Source organism: Chroicocephalus ridibundus, chromosome 2 (genome assembly GCF_963924245.1).
Source record: "Chroicocephalus ridibundus chromosome 2, bChrRid1.1, whole genome shotgun sequence".
In the NCBI taxonomy this organism is placed as follows: Eukaryota; Metazoa; Chordata; class Aves; order Charadriiformes; family Laridae; genus Chroicocephalus; species Chroicocephalus ridibundus.
The window spans coordinates 119,876,121-119,889,515 of NC_086285.1; the positions used below are offsets into that span (position 1 = coordinate 119,876,121).

At 38.6% G+C, this 13,395-nt stretch overlaps 1 protein-coding gene across 6 annotated transcripts in view; it reads right to left on the minus strand.

The window, feature by feature from the left end:
- The window catches only part of CHST9 (carbohydrate sulfotransferase 9), a 99,070-nt gene that overhangs the window by 21,378 nt on the left and 64,297 nt on the right, over positions 1-13,395 (minus strand). For 5 of the 6 annotated variants that reach the window (XM_063326767.1, XM_063326763.1, XM_063326762.1 and 2 more), the window contains one exon: positions 2,041-2,078. In XM_063326767.1, the coding sequence (XP_063182837.1) occupies positions 2,041-2,078 (38 nt within the window). Of the gene's footprint in view, positions 1-2,040; positions 2,079-9,219; positions 9,406-13,395 lie in introns of all 6 variants that reach the window. The other variant, XM_063326768.1, reaches the window with a different exon arrangement.

A 13,395-nucleotide genomic window follows, 5' to 3' on the forward strand; every position in this document is an offset into this window, starting at 1 on the left:
AATTTCAAGTTCAGTATTGAAAATAAGTAGGATCCTTCTATGGGAGATATTTCATTAGGATCAACCCCAGTTCAAATCTTTTTATTGAAGTAATATTACTACAAATCAAATATGCAGCACTTCTGCATTTGTGCCATAAATTATAGACTTGAAAAATGAAATTTATTTCTAATTTGAAACATTCTTCCATTTCTTGGAAGTCTAAAGGAGGTTTGTATGGCAAAGGGCATCACTAGCTTCACTAGTATCCATTTAAAAGTGTCTACCATTTGTCCCCAAATCAACTTTTTACAGCTTTATTAGATATCCACATATCAAGACAATGCAATTTTCTTGAAAAATTACATCTTCTTAAGTTAACAGCAGAGATGGACCAGGTGTGCAATTCAAGGAGGGCAAGGCAGTGGCATGCAGGAGAAGACCAAGACTGGATACACAAAGTATGGCACCTAATCCACCTTTTGCAACTCCGACAAATGCCCTTTTTATCACAATATGCTCTCCCTCAGAAAAGGGCAATGTCATCCACAGAGCTGATTTTGTCACCCAGAAAACGTGCAGAACTAGGTCTCCAATCAGCCATCCACAGCGCTGTCAACGTAGCCTCCAGTTGTGCTTTAAAAATACAACTGCCCCCCCTTCTGGCCAGTAAGAACTCCCAAAAGTGATTTTGCAAGGCATTTTAGGCTAATTTTCAAATGCGGTTCAGTTTATAAAAGTTAATTTGGCTTCTTTTAGGATACAAACTCTCAGCCAAAGCACAGAACTTCCATTAAGTTTCAAAACATTTCTACATTTATGTAAAAAAAAAAGCGAAGATTTTCCTTTGCTTACGTAATGCCATATCGTGGGCTAAATATATTCACCCATCAGTTACTGAAGATAACAGGAAGGTTGTTAACAACTGTGGCTATTATTTGGTGTCTCAGAACCAGGCTTCCCATAAGCTTCCAGACATGTAAGGGCTTACTCCTTCAGTGGTGCCTGCTCAGGCCACTGGAAGTGACACAGTGACATCCGTGCCATGCTCTGCCATGCTGTAAGACCCAAACCAGGTTGCCTTAGGTGGTCAGTCCACCTGGTAGGTTCGTCCTCCATCTAGATATCTTCTAGATCACAGATAACAGGGACTTTATGACGCCTATGCCTATTTATAGCTTGGAAGGAAAACTACTTAAGGGAGGGTGATTGCTGGCAAACAAACATTTTAATGACTGCTTTTCAAGTGACTTTTCAAAATGAATCTCATGAACAATACAGATACCCATTTATATGCCGTCTGGATGACAGCATTCAGTAAGAGGACAAGAAGCTGAGAATGAGAAGTAACACAACGCTTCTGTACAAGTCAAGTCCTTTCAATCTGGAAGAGCATGTAATTTAGGAAAGCAAACCCTGGGTTTCCTCCTGTCTTTCTGGTTAGGGGAAAATGTTTTTCAGTATAGTTCCTATATTCTTTTCCCGATGATGAAATGCTAAATTGCAATATATAAAGGTTTTTTTTTTTCTAAATAATTATTCCTAACTGATACAGTAATAAAGACGGAAAAGACATTGCTCCACAAGCAATGTTTACTGAAGCCTCAATGAAAATGCATGCCAGAAATGAAAACCTAAATACATTCAAAGACACCGCTTACATGTGCCGTACATGTATTTAGTATTGATAGCTTTCCACTTTTTAAAAGGTATACTAGCAAACAGGAGAAGTATTACTTTTTTTATTAAAAAAAGCATAATTCTATGCTGCAAAATTTGATGCCAATGAACAAATCACCTCTAGGCTTTGTCCTCACCATCAACACATTGAGAAGTAGACACACTAAATTGCTTAAATGGCAAATCTTAGGTTTAAATCAACTGATGTCTACTTTTGGGAATTCAACACATCTGCAGAGCCAGGCAGTTGTCTGATAGGTGGTCCTTGGCATGCCTACATAGTTAATATCAGCTTGTCCTGTGAAGTTCTACTCTTTGTAATTGCTGCAGTTCTTTTACATGAAAAATTGAGTAACAAAAAGTATGAGAGTGTTAAAATACCTGGTTAATTATCTGTTGCTGCAATTTTTCTCCAGACTCTGAAAGAGAAAGAAAATAATTAGTTTGTACATATTTTAATGATTATGATCATGTACGTACAGAACAAAAAGCAGTGAATTCAGCAAAAAAAATAATCAAAACTTATAATTAAGAAATAGAATTTAACATGTACAAATGACTTGAAACTTCAAAATGGAAATCCACCTGAAGGAAAAGAAACACAAGCCCCTTTTAATAAAGATGTGATAAAAAGAAGGTTGAGATAGGTAGCCAGTCTTGCTAACCTGGTACCCCACAAGGAATGATGACGTTCAAAGTGAAGTAAACAAATTTCAAATATGTGCTATGAAGCATCTTAATTAAGTTGTGAGAAACTGGTGGCGTTCAGCTCAGGATTTGACCATTGGAGGAGAAAAGCAGCTTCTGACATTACCCTAAAATAAAATTACGTGCCTCTGTCAAGGCTGAGGTTAGGCACCAGCTGGCTCAAGGAAGAAATTCTATCCTGGTAACATCCAGAAAGTGGCAAGTTGAATTATGGTCTTGATTCCTTATTCTGGCCTTCTTCTGCAGTGTCCTTCAGTGTGCTCCTGAAGATATGATCAAAGCCTAGACAGAACATTGCTTTTCTACAGCCATCTGGGACCCTAGCAGCAAGGACACCTCAAACCTATTATTTTCTTTTAGATCAAAAGGGACAGTAATTTTGCCTCCTTTACTGTTCCCATGCACTAGTTGTCAAAAGGTCAGCTGGTATCAATTACCCTCCCTTTGCTACTGGAGATCATCCACATGTATTGGGGAAAGTCAGGAATTTCACACGTACCTATCCAGCTAGGCTACATGTGCTCATCGGAGGGTTTTTTTTAAGTAATAACGATAGGACACTGTTTACAACCTGTCAGTATCACTGTTAACCATCAGGGGACCCTGTTTCTACCTAGCACGGGTGGCTGCCTCCTCCAGCACTGGAAATATACTCCATTTCAACAGAATTTCTTCATACTGATGTGTGTGGCACAAGATCAAATTTTTAAAATGAGGTGAAAATATTTTAAGTTAAAATACAGTATAAAGGCTCTATTCATTAAGGAAAACGATATTCCCTGCTTGTCCCTGAGAATACTTCTCTTCTCAAGGAAAGCATTATAGATAATTCAGATAAAGATAACCACTTTAGGCTATATTATAAGATTGTCTCTTATGATAATTATTTTCTGCATGCTTGTGTTCTGTTTTTATTTGGTAAATATGAAAATTATGCTTTTTTGGCTAACCCCCTCCCCAACTATCGTTTAGGGGAGACTTCTCAAAATGTATTCCTTTGTTCATGGAGTTCATCTTTGGGAGAGATAGAATTTATTCTTGTAACTAATATTTTAACCAAATAGATTGTTGGCAATAGAAGATTAAAGGCGTATGTGTTTTTAGCATTCTCTAATTACATACAAGTTGCTAGGAAAGCAGAGTGTTTGAAATCTCTGGTTAGATCAACACTATTTTGCTCAAAGGTTTGTGGACTTTGAATACTGATGCTTTCCTGTTTCCCAGTACATTTGTTTTTAGGCTATTTTGATTCACTTTAAAGGAATTTTAATAACTTTCTGTTGACAGCATGGACAGCTGGTCTTGAGAATTAGTGAAAATTCACTTGCTGACTGAGGAAGGAAGTGACATCAATGAGTTTCTAAAGTCAGCCCAGGGGAAAAAGTGCGCTCCGCCAGAGTAGCCTTTCATGCCATTGTATTTCCAGTGATGCCTCGAGATGCAAATTGCGTTATCAATCAAACTTACGGTTTCTACCTCAGACAAATATAAAAATGAACAGAAAGTCTGGGAAAGACCTTTGTGGCCATTTCTGACACCGCTAAGGAAAAGGTGAAGAAGAATTTATGGTAGTTCTTTCCTTGTTCACTCTTGGCTCTTTCTTTTGGTGATTTCAATACTACAGTATCAAGGAAAAGGCAGTTGCAGAAGCGTCCGTAAGATACACCGGTAATGATGACACAGGTTAAACAGGACAGAGATTGTCTAGGCTGTTAAGGATAGAAGAGAGATCAAATTCAAGGTCACCAGCAAATTGAATACTGTGTCCTCCATTTAGTCGCTAGATGATCCTTGTCCTCATCAGAGAACAACTACATGAATTTGGCAGAGTCAGCAGTTGTGCTCAGAAGAAGCCAAGGTCTTTAATAACAGGGATGCTGCAAATTAGGGTGGAAATACATTGGCACCATTACATGGGGAAGCCTGCAAAGTCCTGGTGTGTACTGTACTTTTGGTTTAAGGAGAAAAGCTACAAAAAGCAGTGAAAAAACATAAACACATGAAACAACATCTTCTTTCTTAGCCTGAATAGAATATTGCCCTCTTCCTCACTGCTAATAGATCATTACTACGTTAAAAAGAGAAATTCTTTCCAAAACAGCAACTATCAAACAAAAATGTCCCTACAGAATTTGGCATAAAAAGATAAAGGATTTTAAAAGGCACAAGAATGTTACGCTGTGACAACACCTACAGCGTTGAAAGGGGGTTCAGTTTCTGGCTGACGGCTAACAGTAGGGCAGTAGAAGGCTTCGCCATTTAAAGTAACCAGAATTTTGTTTGTCCTGCTTTTTTTTTTTTTTTTTTTACAAATCCCGAGAATTCTCTTACAGTGACTCATCACTAATATTTTGTTTTATTTATGGCACCTTCAATTTCAAGAAGGATGCCTCTATGATTCTATTCGATGTTTCTGTTTCGGTGTATCATGATCACTTGTGGTGACCACAGCATTCACTAGAGGGATTCAAGAAGGAACACTAAAGAGCGCGCTCCAAATTCAAAAGACATGAGGCAACGGCACACTGATAAAACCAGAACTGTCAGAACATGATGGCCAGTCCCACAGACAACACCCACGTTACTCTCATGAAATACAGGGAATTCTTGAGACTTGCCAGAATTTTCATTACCGGTGGACCTACACATGCTAAATTCAAAATTTACAACGTTATATCCAGAGCTACTGCAATGAGGTAGCAGCTTATGCAATACGAATGGATGCAAGAACATCAAACTAACTGGGAATTTTACTGCCATCTGGAAATTTGCATGGAAACTGCCCAGCAGGTAGCTGGTGTAGTGGAAGAGACTTCTGCAATTCAGACTGCATGTGAATGGCTTGTTCTTCTCCTGTATTGCTCTGAAACTTCCTTTTTCCACCTGTTATCTGGCATACTGTTCCTAAGTGGGCTTCACTGATACTTTGATTGAAAAGATGTATTTACCAGTAAAAACTACGATTCTTATTTGCTAAGGCTCTGCTCTCGTACCGCTCTAACTAAGGCTAAACTGGTGCAACTGGATTCCAACAATGTTTTTGCATCAGGACTGGAGAAACAGAGCTCCCTCAGTTCATTTTTAGTGATTTTATTCTGTCTCTCCAGGTGCAAAAAGTGTAAAATAATACCTTTATGTGGTTTTCAATGGTTGAGATAAATGGCCTTCTTGGGTTGACCTCAAGCTATATCACTTTAGAATAAAAAAAAAGTATTACAGCAAACATTCTTTAAAAGATTTCTCTGTATTTTCATGCACTAATTAGTGTACTAATTCCTGTTTCCAGGGCAAGTTGGGGTTTTCAATTTTTTTTTGCTTGCTTGTTCTTATTATAAGGATGATTACCTTACTGAGAGCAATAATGTATGTTTTCTAATGTAACTGACCACTGTGAGACACAAGAGCGTGCCATAATTGATGCTGTCACGAGGAACTGCAACACCGACTCCTCAGCCTAATGCACACAACCTACACAGAGACCAACACATAATTATGCACACTATGCCCTGCTTACCTCCATACAAAGGAATGTGATATTTGTGCAGGTTTACAGATTAATCTGCTGTAATTCCTTTTAATGTTAAACTACTTCCAGCTCAAATATAATTAAGATCACCGGGTACAAAAGATTCGGGTTGGAAACGTGAGTACACTCCAACAGAACAAATAACAGCTTGATGTTGTTTCTTATGTTCAAATAGTTGGATACATCAAGGATTTTGACAGCATGTTTGTTCCCTAAGTATGTAGCAAAAGAAAAAAAAAGGTTTCATTTCAAAAGGCAAAAGACTACTACTGCATTTAATTAGAGTGTAAAATCCCTTAAATACACAGATCTGCCAACTTATGTGACGTGACTGCTACAAGTCCTAGCAACAAAGGATTTCTTTTTTTTTTCCTCCCAAAAATCAAATCCTAATTTATACTTCAAGCAACCATCATCGACATCAATAAAATGAAGTCTTTGGAATATAAAGTTTGTTTGCTTAAGTCTTCAGATAATCCTACTAATACTTGTGGCATGTCAGCAAGGCAGGGTACAAACAGAAATTCCGGATCTCTCTCCCCGTTCCAAGTGTCTGAGGGTTTCCAAGCAGACTGAGAAAAGTGGAGAGAATCCCAGGGGGCAAAGGGGACCCCTCAGCCTTGTTCTGAAACAGCCATATGCATAGTCTGAAACAGCCATATTCACTTAACCGCTAGTGGGAACGGCACTACTAGGAAATCTGAAGAGGGAATTCAATATTCTAGTACCAGTTTAATTTTGTTTTTCTAGTTTGTGACAGAAACACTAACAGCTTTAGATTTTGCTTTATTTCTGTAGACCTAAATAAACACATAGGCGACCTATTTGGTTGTGATCCGCCCCACTCTCATCACTGGTTTCCTAAACTACCAGACCGGATTCTGAGAAGCGAAAGGAAACCAAAGCCCTTATTCGTGACAAACTTCTGCAGCAATTTCCCATGACACCACAGCCTGAGGAAGAAACACTCAGATTTGTTTTTCAGACTTAAAACTGAGGTGGTGTGACGCTAACAGATTATCTTCTGTGAAAGCCTGTGACTTGGCACACAAACATTAAAATATTTAGGACAGAACCATACATTTCCTATAAATTATCCGCAGAATCTCTGAGATCTGTAGGCAACACAGCTCCTGCAGATGTGCACAGCATTTTCCTCCTCCTTCTCACACGGAATTCGAAAACAAACTGCTCATTTATAGCATTGCCTTCTAAACCTAGTTTAGCTTACTTTTGCACCTCTGTGATAATAATGCAACTGAATATGGTTACAGTGGCCTAAAATATATTAATCACATCTTCACGGTATTGCATAATCCTTCTCAGTTGTCACAACGCCAGCTCATAAGTTGCCCTGGCAGTAGGAAATATAAAAAGAAACCCAAGTTGATACTGATTGAAGCAAATGAAGGGAAGTTGGCCATCTCAAAACACTTGAAACTCTCACGACATTCCAAGGTTTCCGTAGCTAATTTTTCGTGATTACTTTTGATATGAAAACAGACCTTTAATTGTCAGTCTCTAATAAGGATGCAGAACTGTTCCCTGGGAGGTTCAAAGGACCCTGGGAAACTAAACATTTACGAAAGCTCAAGTAGCCAAATGCCTTGTGTTGATTAACATACACCATTCAGTTTCCACCTAACAAAGTCATAACAAGAAGAAACACCAAAGGAAAAAAAAAATTGGACTGACAAAGAAACATTAGTCTTAATAGGACTGAGGGCCCTCATTCATTAATTCTGTTGTGCGTAAAAAGGAGGGGGAGGGTGTAACTCAAATCTGTTCCTGGACCAAATTCTGCATTGACTAACATTGTGTAACTGTACTTCAGGCAAGGAGATGTTAGAATATGTTAATTAAATATTTGAAGTTACCTGCCCTCTGCCTCATCAACACTGATAAATATTTTCAAATGACACAGAATTGCCTGGATGTCCACTAACAGCATTAGAAGGCAGACTTGTTTGCCAGTTTTCTTCTAGAAGGTTGTGATTTATACATCTGGGGAAAGGGAAAGCAAAAATTTGTCACCTTTTTCCTTTAAGGATGGAAGATTAGAAATAATGGAAACATGCCAGACAGCGTATTTGGTTTTAACATCAACACAATATTGATATCATGGTTTGGATGGTTTCCAGGTGAACGTCGTGCGTATTTTCAATGCCTATTTGGCATTCATCCTGTATCCAACAACAAGAATAGTTTGTTTCAATTCTGGTTTACAGCTTGCTATGCAACTGCTTGGAAATGCTTTTTCCCTTTATCCAGGTACTTCACAACTGTTTCATATCCCTGCTCTCTTAAGGAACTGAATGGAGCAAATCGTGGATTCCTACTCATCTGCAATTAGTTAGGCAAAGATCAGTTAATTATGGTTTAGCAGATACTTTTCCTCAAATTCTATCACCATCAAATCCTAAGGCAGAAACGGCCTCAGTTCTCACACTGCAAGGGCCATTGCTTTTTTATTTGAAATCACATGGACCACCAACCTCCACTTTCACATTGCTATTTATGTATGGTGCTTTATGTTATGATCATCTAGAGGATAGGTCACATAATCTGTTAAAATGCCTTTTTGACTATGCTCCGGTATTGAGCTCAATTGCTTATGTGGTTATCTTCCACAAAACAGGCTTTGACACAAAAGAAGCTGTTTCTACCCCTCAGCTGGTCCATTGCAGTTTCATGTATCACGGTTCTTAGTATGTGTCAAATGAGGGATGGCTGACCCTGATTTTTATCCACTGAAAGAAAACTACCTGGCGTTTACTCTGAGAACAGCGCGGTAAGAGCTGTTCATGATGGAAAAGTCCATGGAGAGCAACTAGAGCTTGAATCTACATACTCAGATCCCACACAGAAATAAAGCCGTGGACATACAGCTATCTCTTTAATATACCCTGTTATGGTTTTAGACAGCTGACGCTTTGCATTGCACTCACAGTAGGGCTGAAACATTGCAGTAGTTTGGCTTTGGTTTTGGTTCTTGCTTGGTTTCTTTCCATATTAAGAACATATGGTTGCCCCCACCCAGACGAGGAATGTGACTGCAGTTGAAATTTGCAGTCAGATTAACCATGTTGAGGCAAAGCCACACAGAGTCATGACCATCCAATCTGGCATATCCTAAAGAAGGTCCGCTGTTGGTTTTTCACTTGTAGTGAAGAGGAGTTATCCCCAGCTCTGAAGCATGCTATCCCTATATAACCTTAATCAGAACACCCTGGAAATGGTATATGAAAACGAAGGCACCAGTACCAATGGGAAGCAGCATACAAGTTCCTACAGGGTTATGTCCACAGAACTTTATTTTGACTCACCTGCTAGGACAACTGCACCACAAACAGCTGAGCTATAAAGCTTCTCTGGTGTGAATCAGAAGCAGTGGTGTGCAAGATGAGCGCGCAGCAAGCCCAAACAGGGGTGGAAAAATCCAGCTTCTTGGCACTAATTACAAAGTACAGTCCCACAGCAAAGTCTCCATGGGAAGCCTTAGTCTACAGTTTCTGTATTTCAGAAATAAAAAGGAGATGAATTGTCTATAGAACATAAGGCCAGGAAGTGACCAGTGGTGATGAGAGCAAATATTCTTTCAATTTACTACTCATTCTGAGTTATGCCTACATAAATAAATTGTACTTGTTTGAATCTGCCATGTTTCTTTGTTTAAGGTCTAAATTTGCCACTCTAAGGCGTGCTCTTAGCACACTGGCCTCAAATAACTTCTCTGAAATTACTCCATTTGGAAGTCAAATATTCACCAATGAGAATATGACACTTACTCACAGAAAGACACCGCTCACGTTTACAAGGAAGATTACATGCATGAGAATCTGCAATTAATCCACTGGTAAATAACAAAGGGGAAAAGGAATAGGTGAAATAGGAGCCCTATGAAGTAGAACCTTAACACCTGGAAAACTAAAAAAATTCTCTAAACGGGATAATTTATAGTGAAAGAAAACTAGGAGGAGAAAGGTAAAGAGAAACAAAGCCAGAACATAACCTTTCCTAATGCATGGCTCTGAATTAAGATTGGTCAGATACAATAAGTTGCTGCAGGGAGTACAAATTTACCTGTGTTTTGTATAAGTAGAGTATGACCTTTTGCGACCAACTCTTGTGCTTGAATTCAGCTGTAGTTATTGGAAGTCCTTTGTAAAAGGTCATCCACGACTGAGAATATAACATGAATCCAAGATGCCCAAGGGTTCAGATTTGTGCTACTCAAAAGAAATTCGGGAGAGAGCAGGGGTGTGGGAAACTCAACCACTGCTACAGATTTGGTTCTCAAATGGATTTGGATAGTTTCACAAGACTATTTTATCTAAGTAGTCAATTTCCAATATGCAAATGTGAATTATTAGACAATACGCAGTTTTTTATGTTTGTCATTGATGAGTATGCTACTGAAATATGCCAAAGGAGGTTATATTACCAAATAAGGCTGCTTATTTCCTTATTGCAATTTGAGTCAATTTTTGATGTCTAGAGCACCGTAAAACCTTTTCTTTCCACTGTTTCTCCGTTCTAAGAAAAGATTATGAATGCTCAGTTTTTATTGTTATAAAGAAATAAGGTTCTCAGGTAAAGATGGGAGTTTATAACCATATCAAACATGTCTACCTGTCTTTCTGTATACACAACTTTAGTAATGGTTTGTGTTTTTTTTAAACAGTACTAAATGGGTGATATTTTAAGGATCTCTTTAAAAGAAGAACCTATAATGATGTACAAGCAATCCTCAACAAGAAAAGTTCAATACACATATAGAAACATTTTAGTTATGTTCTCTGAACATGTTCTTTGAACATCAGGAAATTCAAACTGTATCCTCCATACTGACAAGGTGGTCGACTAGAAAAAAAAAAAAGACACAGTAATTTATGGGTTGAAGTAAAAGAAAATTCATTTAAGAGAGAACTGATAGTAGTTATTTAATCAAGACTGTATGAGACCACCTCGCCGAAAATCCAAAATCAACTCTGTAGGCCAGTCTGCAAAGGATTCACCATCACTATATTAGAGCACATTTAAGCTTTTACAAACAAAAAATCTCATATGCTTAATGTCTTCAAAGCCAAACCTGCAGCTCAAGCTTGTAATCTGCCCTACCACTAACTTTGGCTAGCCAAGTAGCAACAGAGTGTACATTGCACATACTGTGGCTAATTGCAGCCACCTCCTTTCCCACAGGTGAAGCGCCCTGATGCTCCAAGCCTCACAAACAGCATCACACTCTGCTTTGGCAGGAGTCTTCTGCTTACTTTAGAAATGCCCATTGTGCTTCCCTCCGCGTGCCATCCTTGCTACACCAACTTGGATATTGGCTGTGCTCAAAAGTGGAAAGTGGCAGGGGTGATGAAGCAAGTTCAGCCGGAGAAATCATGATGAGAATTGAACTCACACACGTCACTGAAAACACGGTTAAATGTTTCCTTTTAATTAAACAGAGATGGAAAATAACAGCAGTGAGGTGGTACCCAGTACCCAGGAACTGCAAAGTACCCCAACGCCAAAAGCATAAATGATGCACTGTATCAACTTGATCACTCGGGCAGAGCTTAAGCAGACCTTCTCAGGTACAGCACACCTTGTTCATGTACAAAGGGTAAACTGTCAAATGGGCTTTAAAGCCACACCTGCAGGTTTTGTACACGCAAGCATTTTCTGCCCACAAGATATATTGCTGCTGCTTGCAAAGGACCGTATGTGTGCACCAAAAGCTGATACCTAGGTACAATTTGCATCCATAAAACATGCAGGTGCAGTTTTATGGAGACCTACGAGAAGAACGTGACCATGTAGAACACAACTACTATTTACAAAGCAGCCTTCAGACAACAAGCTGAGTAATCTTCCCATAGGATGTGACATGCCAAGCACAGCAAGGGGAGGTAAATTTTGCAGCTGAAATCACAGCCATGTTCATGACTGGCAGACTGATTTAAGAGACAAGTCTACCCAGTCCTGGTTTGCAAACCATGGGTGTGTACTAATAGTGGTAGCGATGATGATACCCCAACTGAGGATAAAATGAATGTGTCTTCTGCAAGGGCGAAACAGGAATTCTGAGAGAGTCCTTACCACCAAGTGATGCAAAAAATTTTTTTATGACCGAAATAATGCACGCTGTTTATTTTTCCCCAGTGAACTGTATTCTTTTTCAGGCATTAAAAAAAGAATCCTGCATGCCTGATGTGAATCAGCATGTGAATTACTGACCAAGTTAGCTTCAGTAAGTACTAAGTGACACATTCATAATACGGTGCCTTTATTCACATGTAAATTACTAATTTCTACTGCACTGAGCACTCAGGATGAGATATTTCTCTATTCTTCTGACAAGGGAACACAGTCAATATTGTATCTGATTATCAACAAAACTTGTTACTGGCTTTTTGCTAACTGCAGGGAAAGGTCTCACATATTTACACAGATTAAGGGGAAAAGGCATATTTCCATTTAGCTTATTATTAGTGTTTATTTATAATGGGCACAATTCTTTATATGAAATCTAATTAAAGAATGTGAAAAGAAACACAACAGAAAGGTGGAAAAATTCTCTTCAGATTAGGAAGTATTTTGGACTAACGCCACACCAATTGCTCTTACTTGAATAATTAGTGAAGAGTAAAAAACCCAATTTGACAGGACTGAATTTCCTGCCTTCTGAGGGATCTAAAAAAAAAAGTGATAATTGAGCATCCACCCCACACATAACTTTTGAGCTTCACTAACATATTGACCTATTGCTATAATGAAAGTATTTTGTGTAATTAGGATTGTTTAAAATATAAAGCCTAGATCCAATTATTGCAAGTATATGAGAAGCAAATCTTCAGAAAAATTAATTTTACGTCTTGGCTGGCAGTGAAAGGAGTGGCCAGCATCTTTAAACAGATGGTTAATTAGATGTACAGGCAGAGACTCTGGAATAGCAGAGCTGCAAACAGCTCAGAGTTTCAGATTTCTTCTGTTCACACAAACATATCGGTAATGTCTTTACTTTCAATAATACTTTTTGTCCCCTTGGATTACAGGTAACTAGCTCCTAGGATCACAGAAAAAAATAATGGAAACACCACTGGTTTCTACTGTATAGCACCAAACAAGTTAAACATAGTAATAAACCCACTGGAATAATGGAAGCTAGACTTTAGATCACAGGAGAAAGCCATACAGACACAAAGAAAATAAGTCATAAAGAAATCCCTCAACTTTTAATTCTCATTTCTGAGAAGAGGATAGACCAATTCTATTAATGCAATGTGGACTCCTATTTCTTTGCTGGAAAACAAATGGCGTCACGCAACCACCTACTCATATTCAACACCCAAATAATCTTAGCTAAAAATACCACTTCAGAGAAGCTACAGACACACAACTTTTCTTAGGGTTTGGTTTCATGACTGGCTTAAGCTGCTCAATGCCTGGCAAAAACAGACAGCCCAGCTCTTGCCGCAGTGTAGTGATGAGCTCCTCTTCCTCCTCCT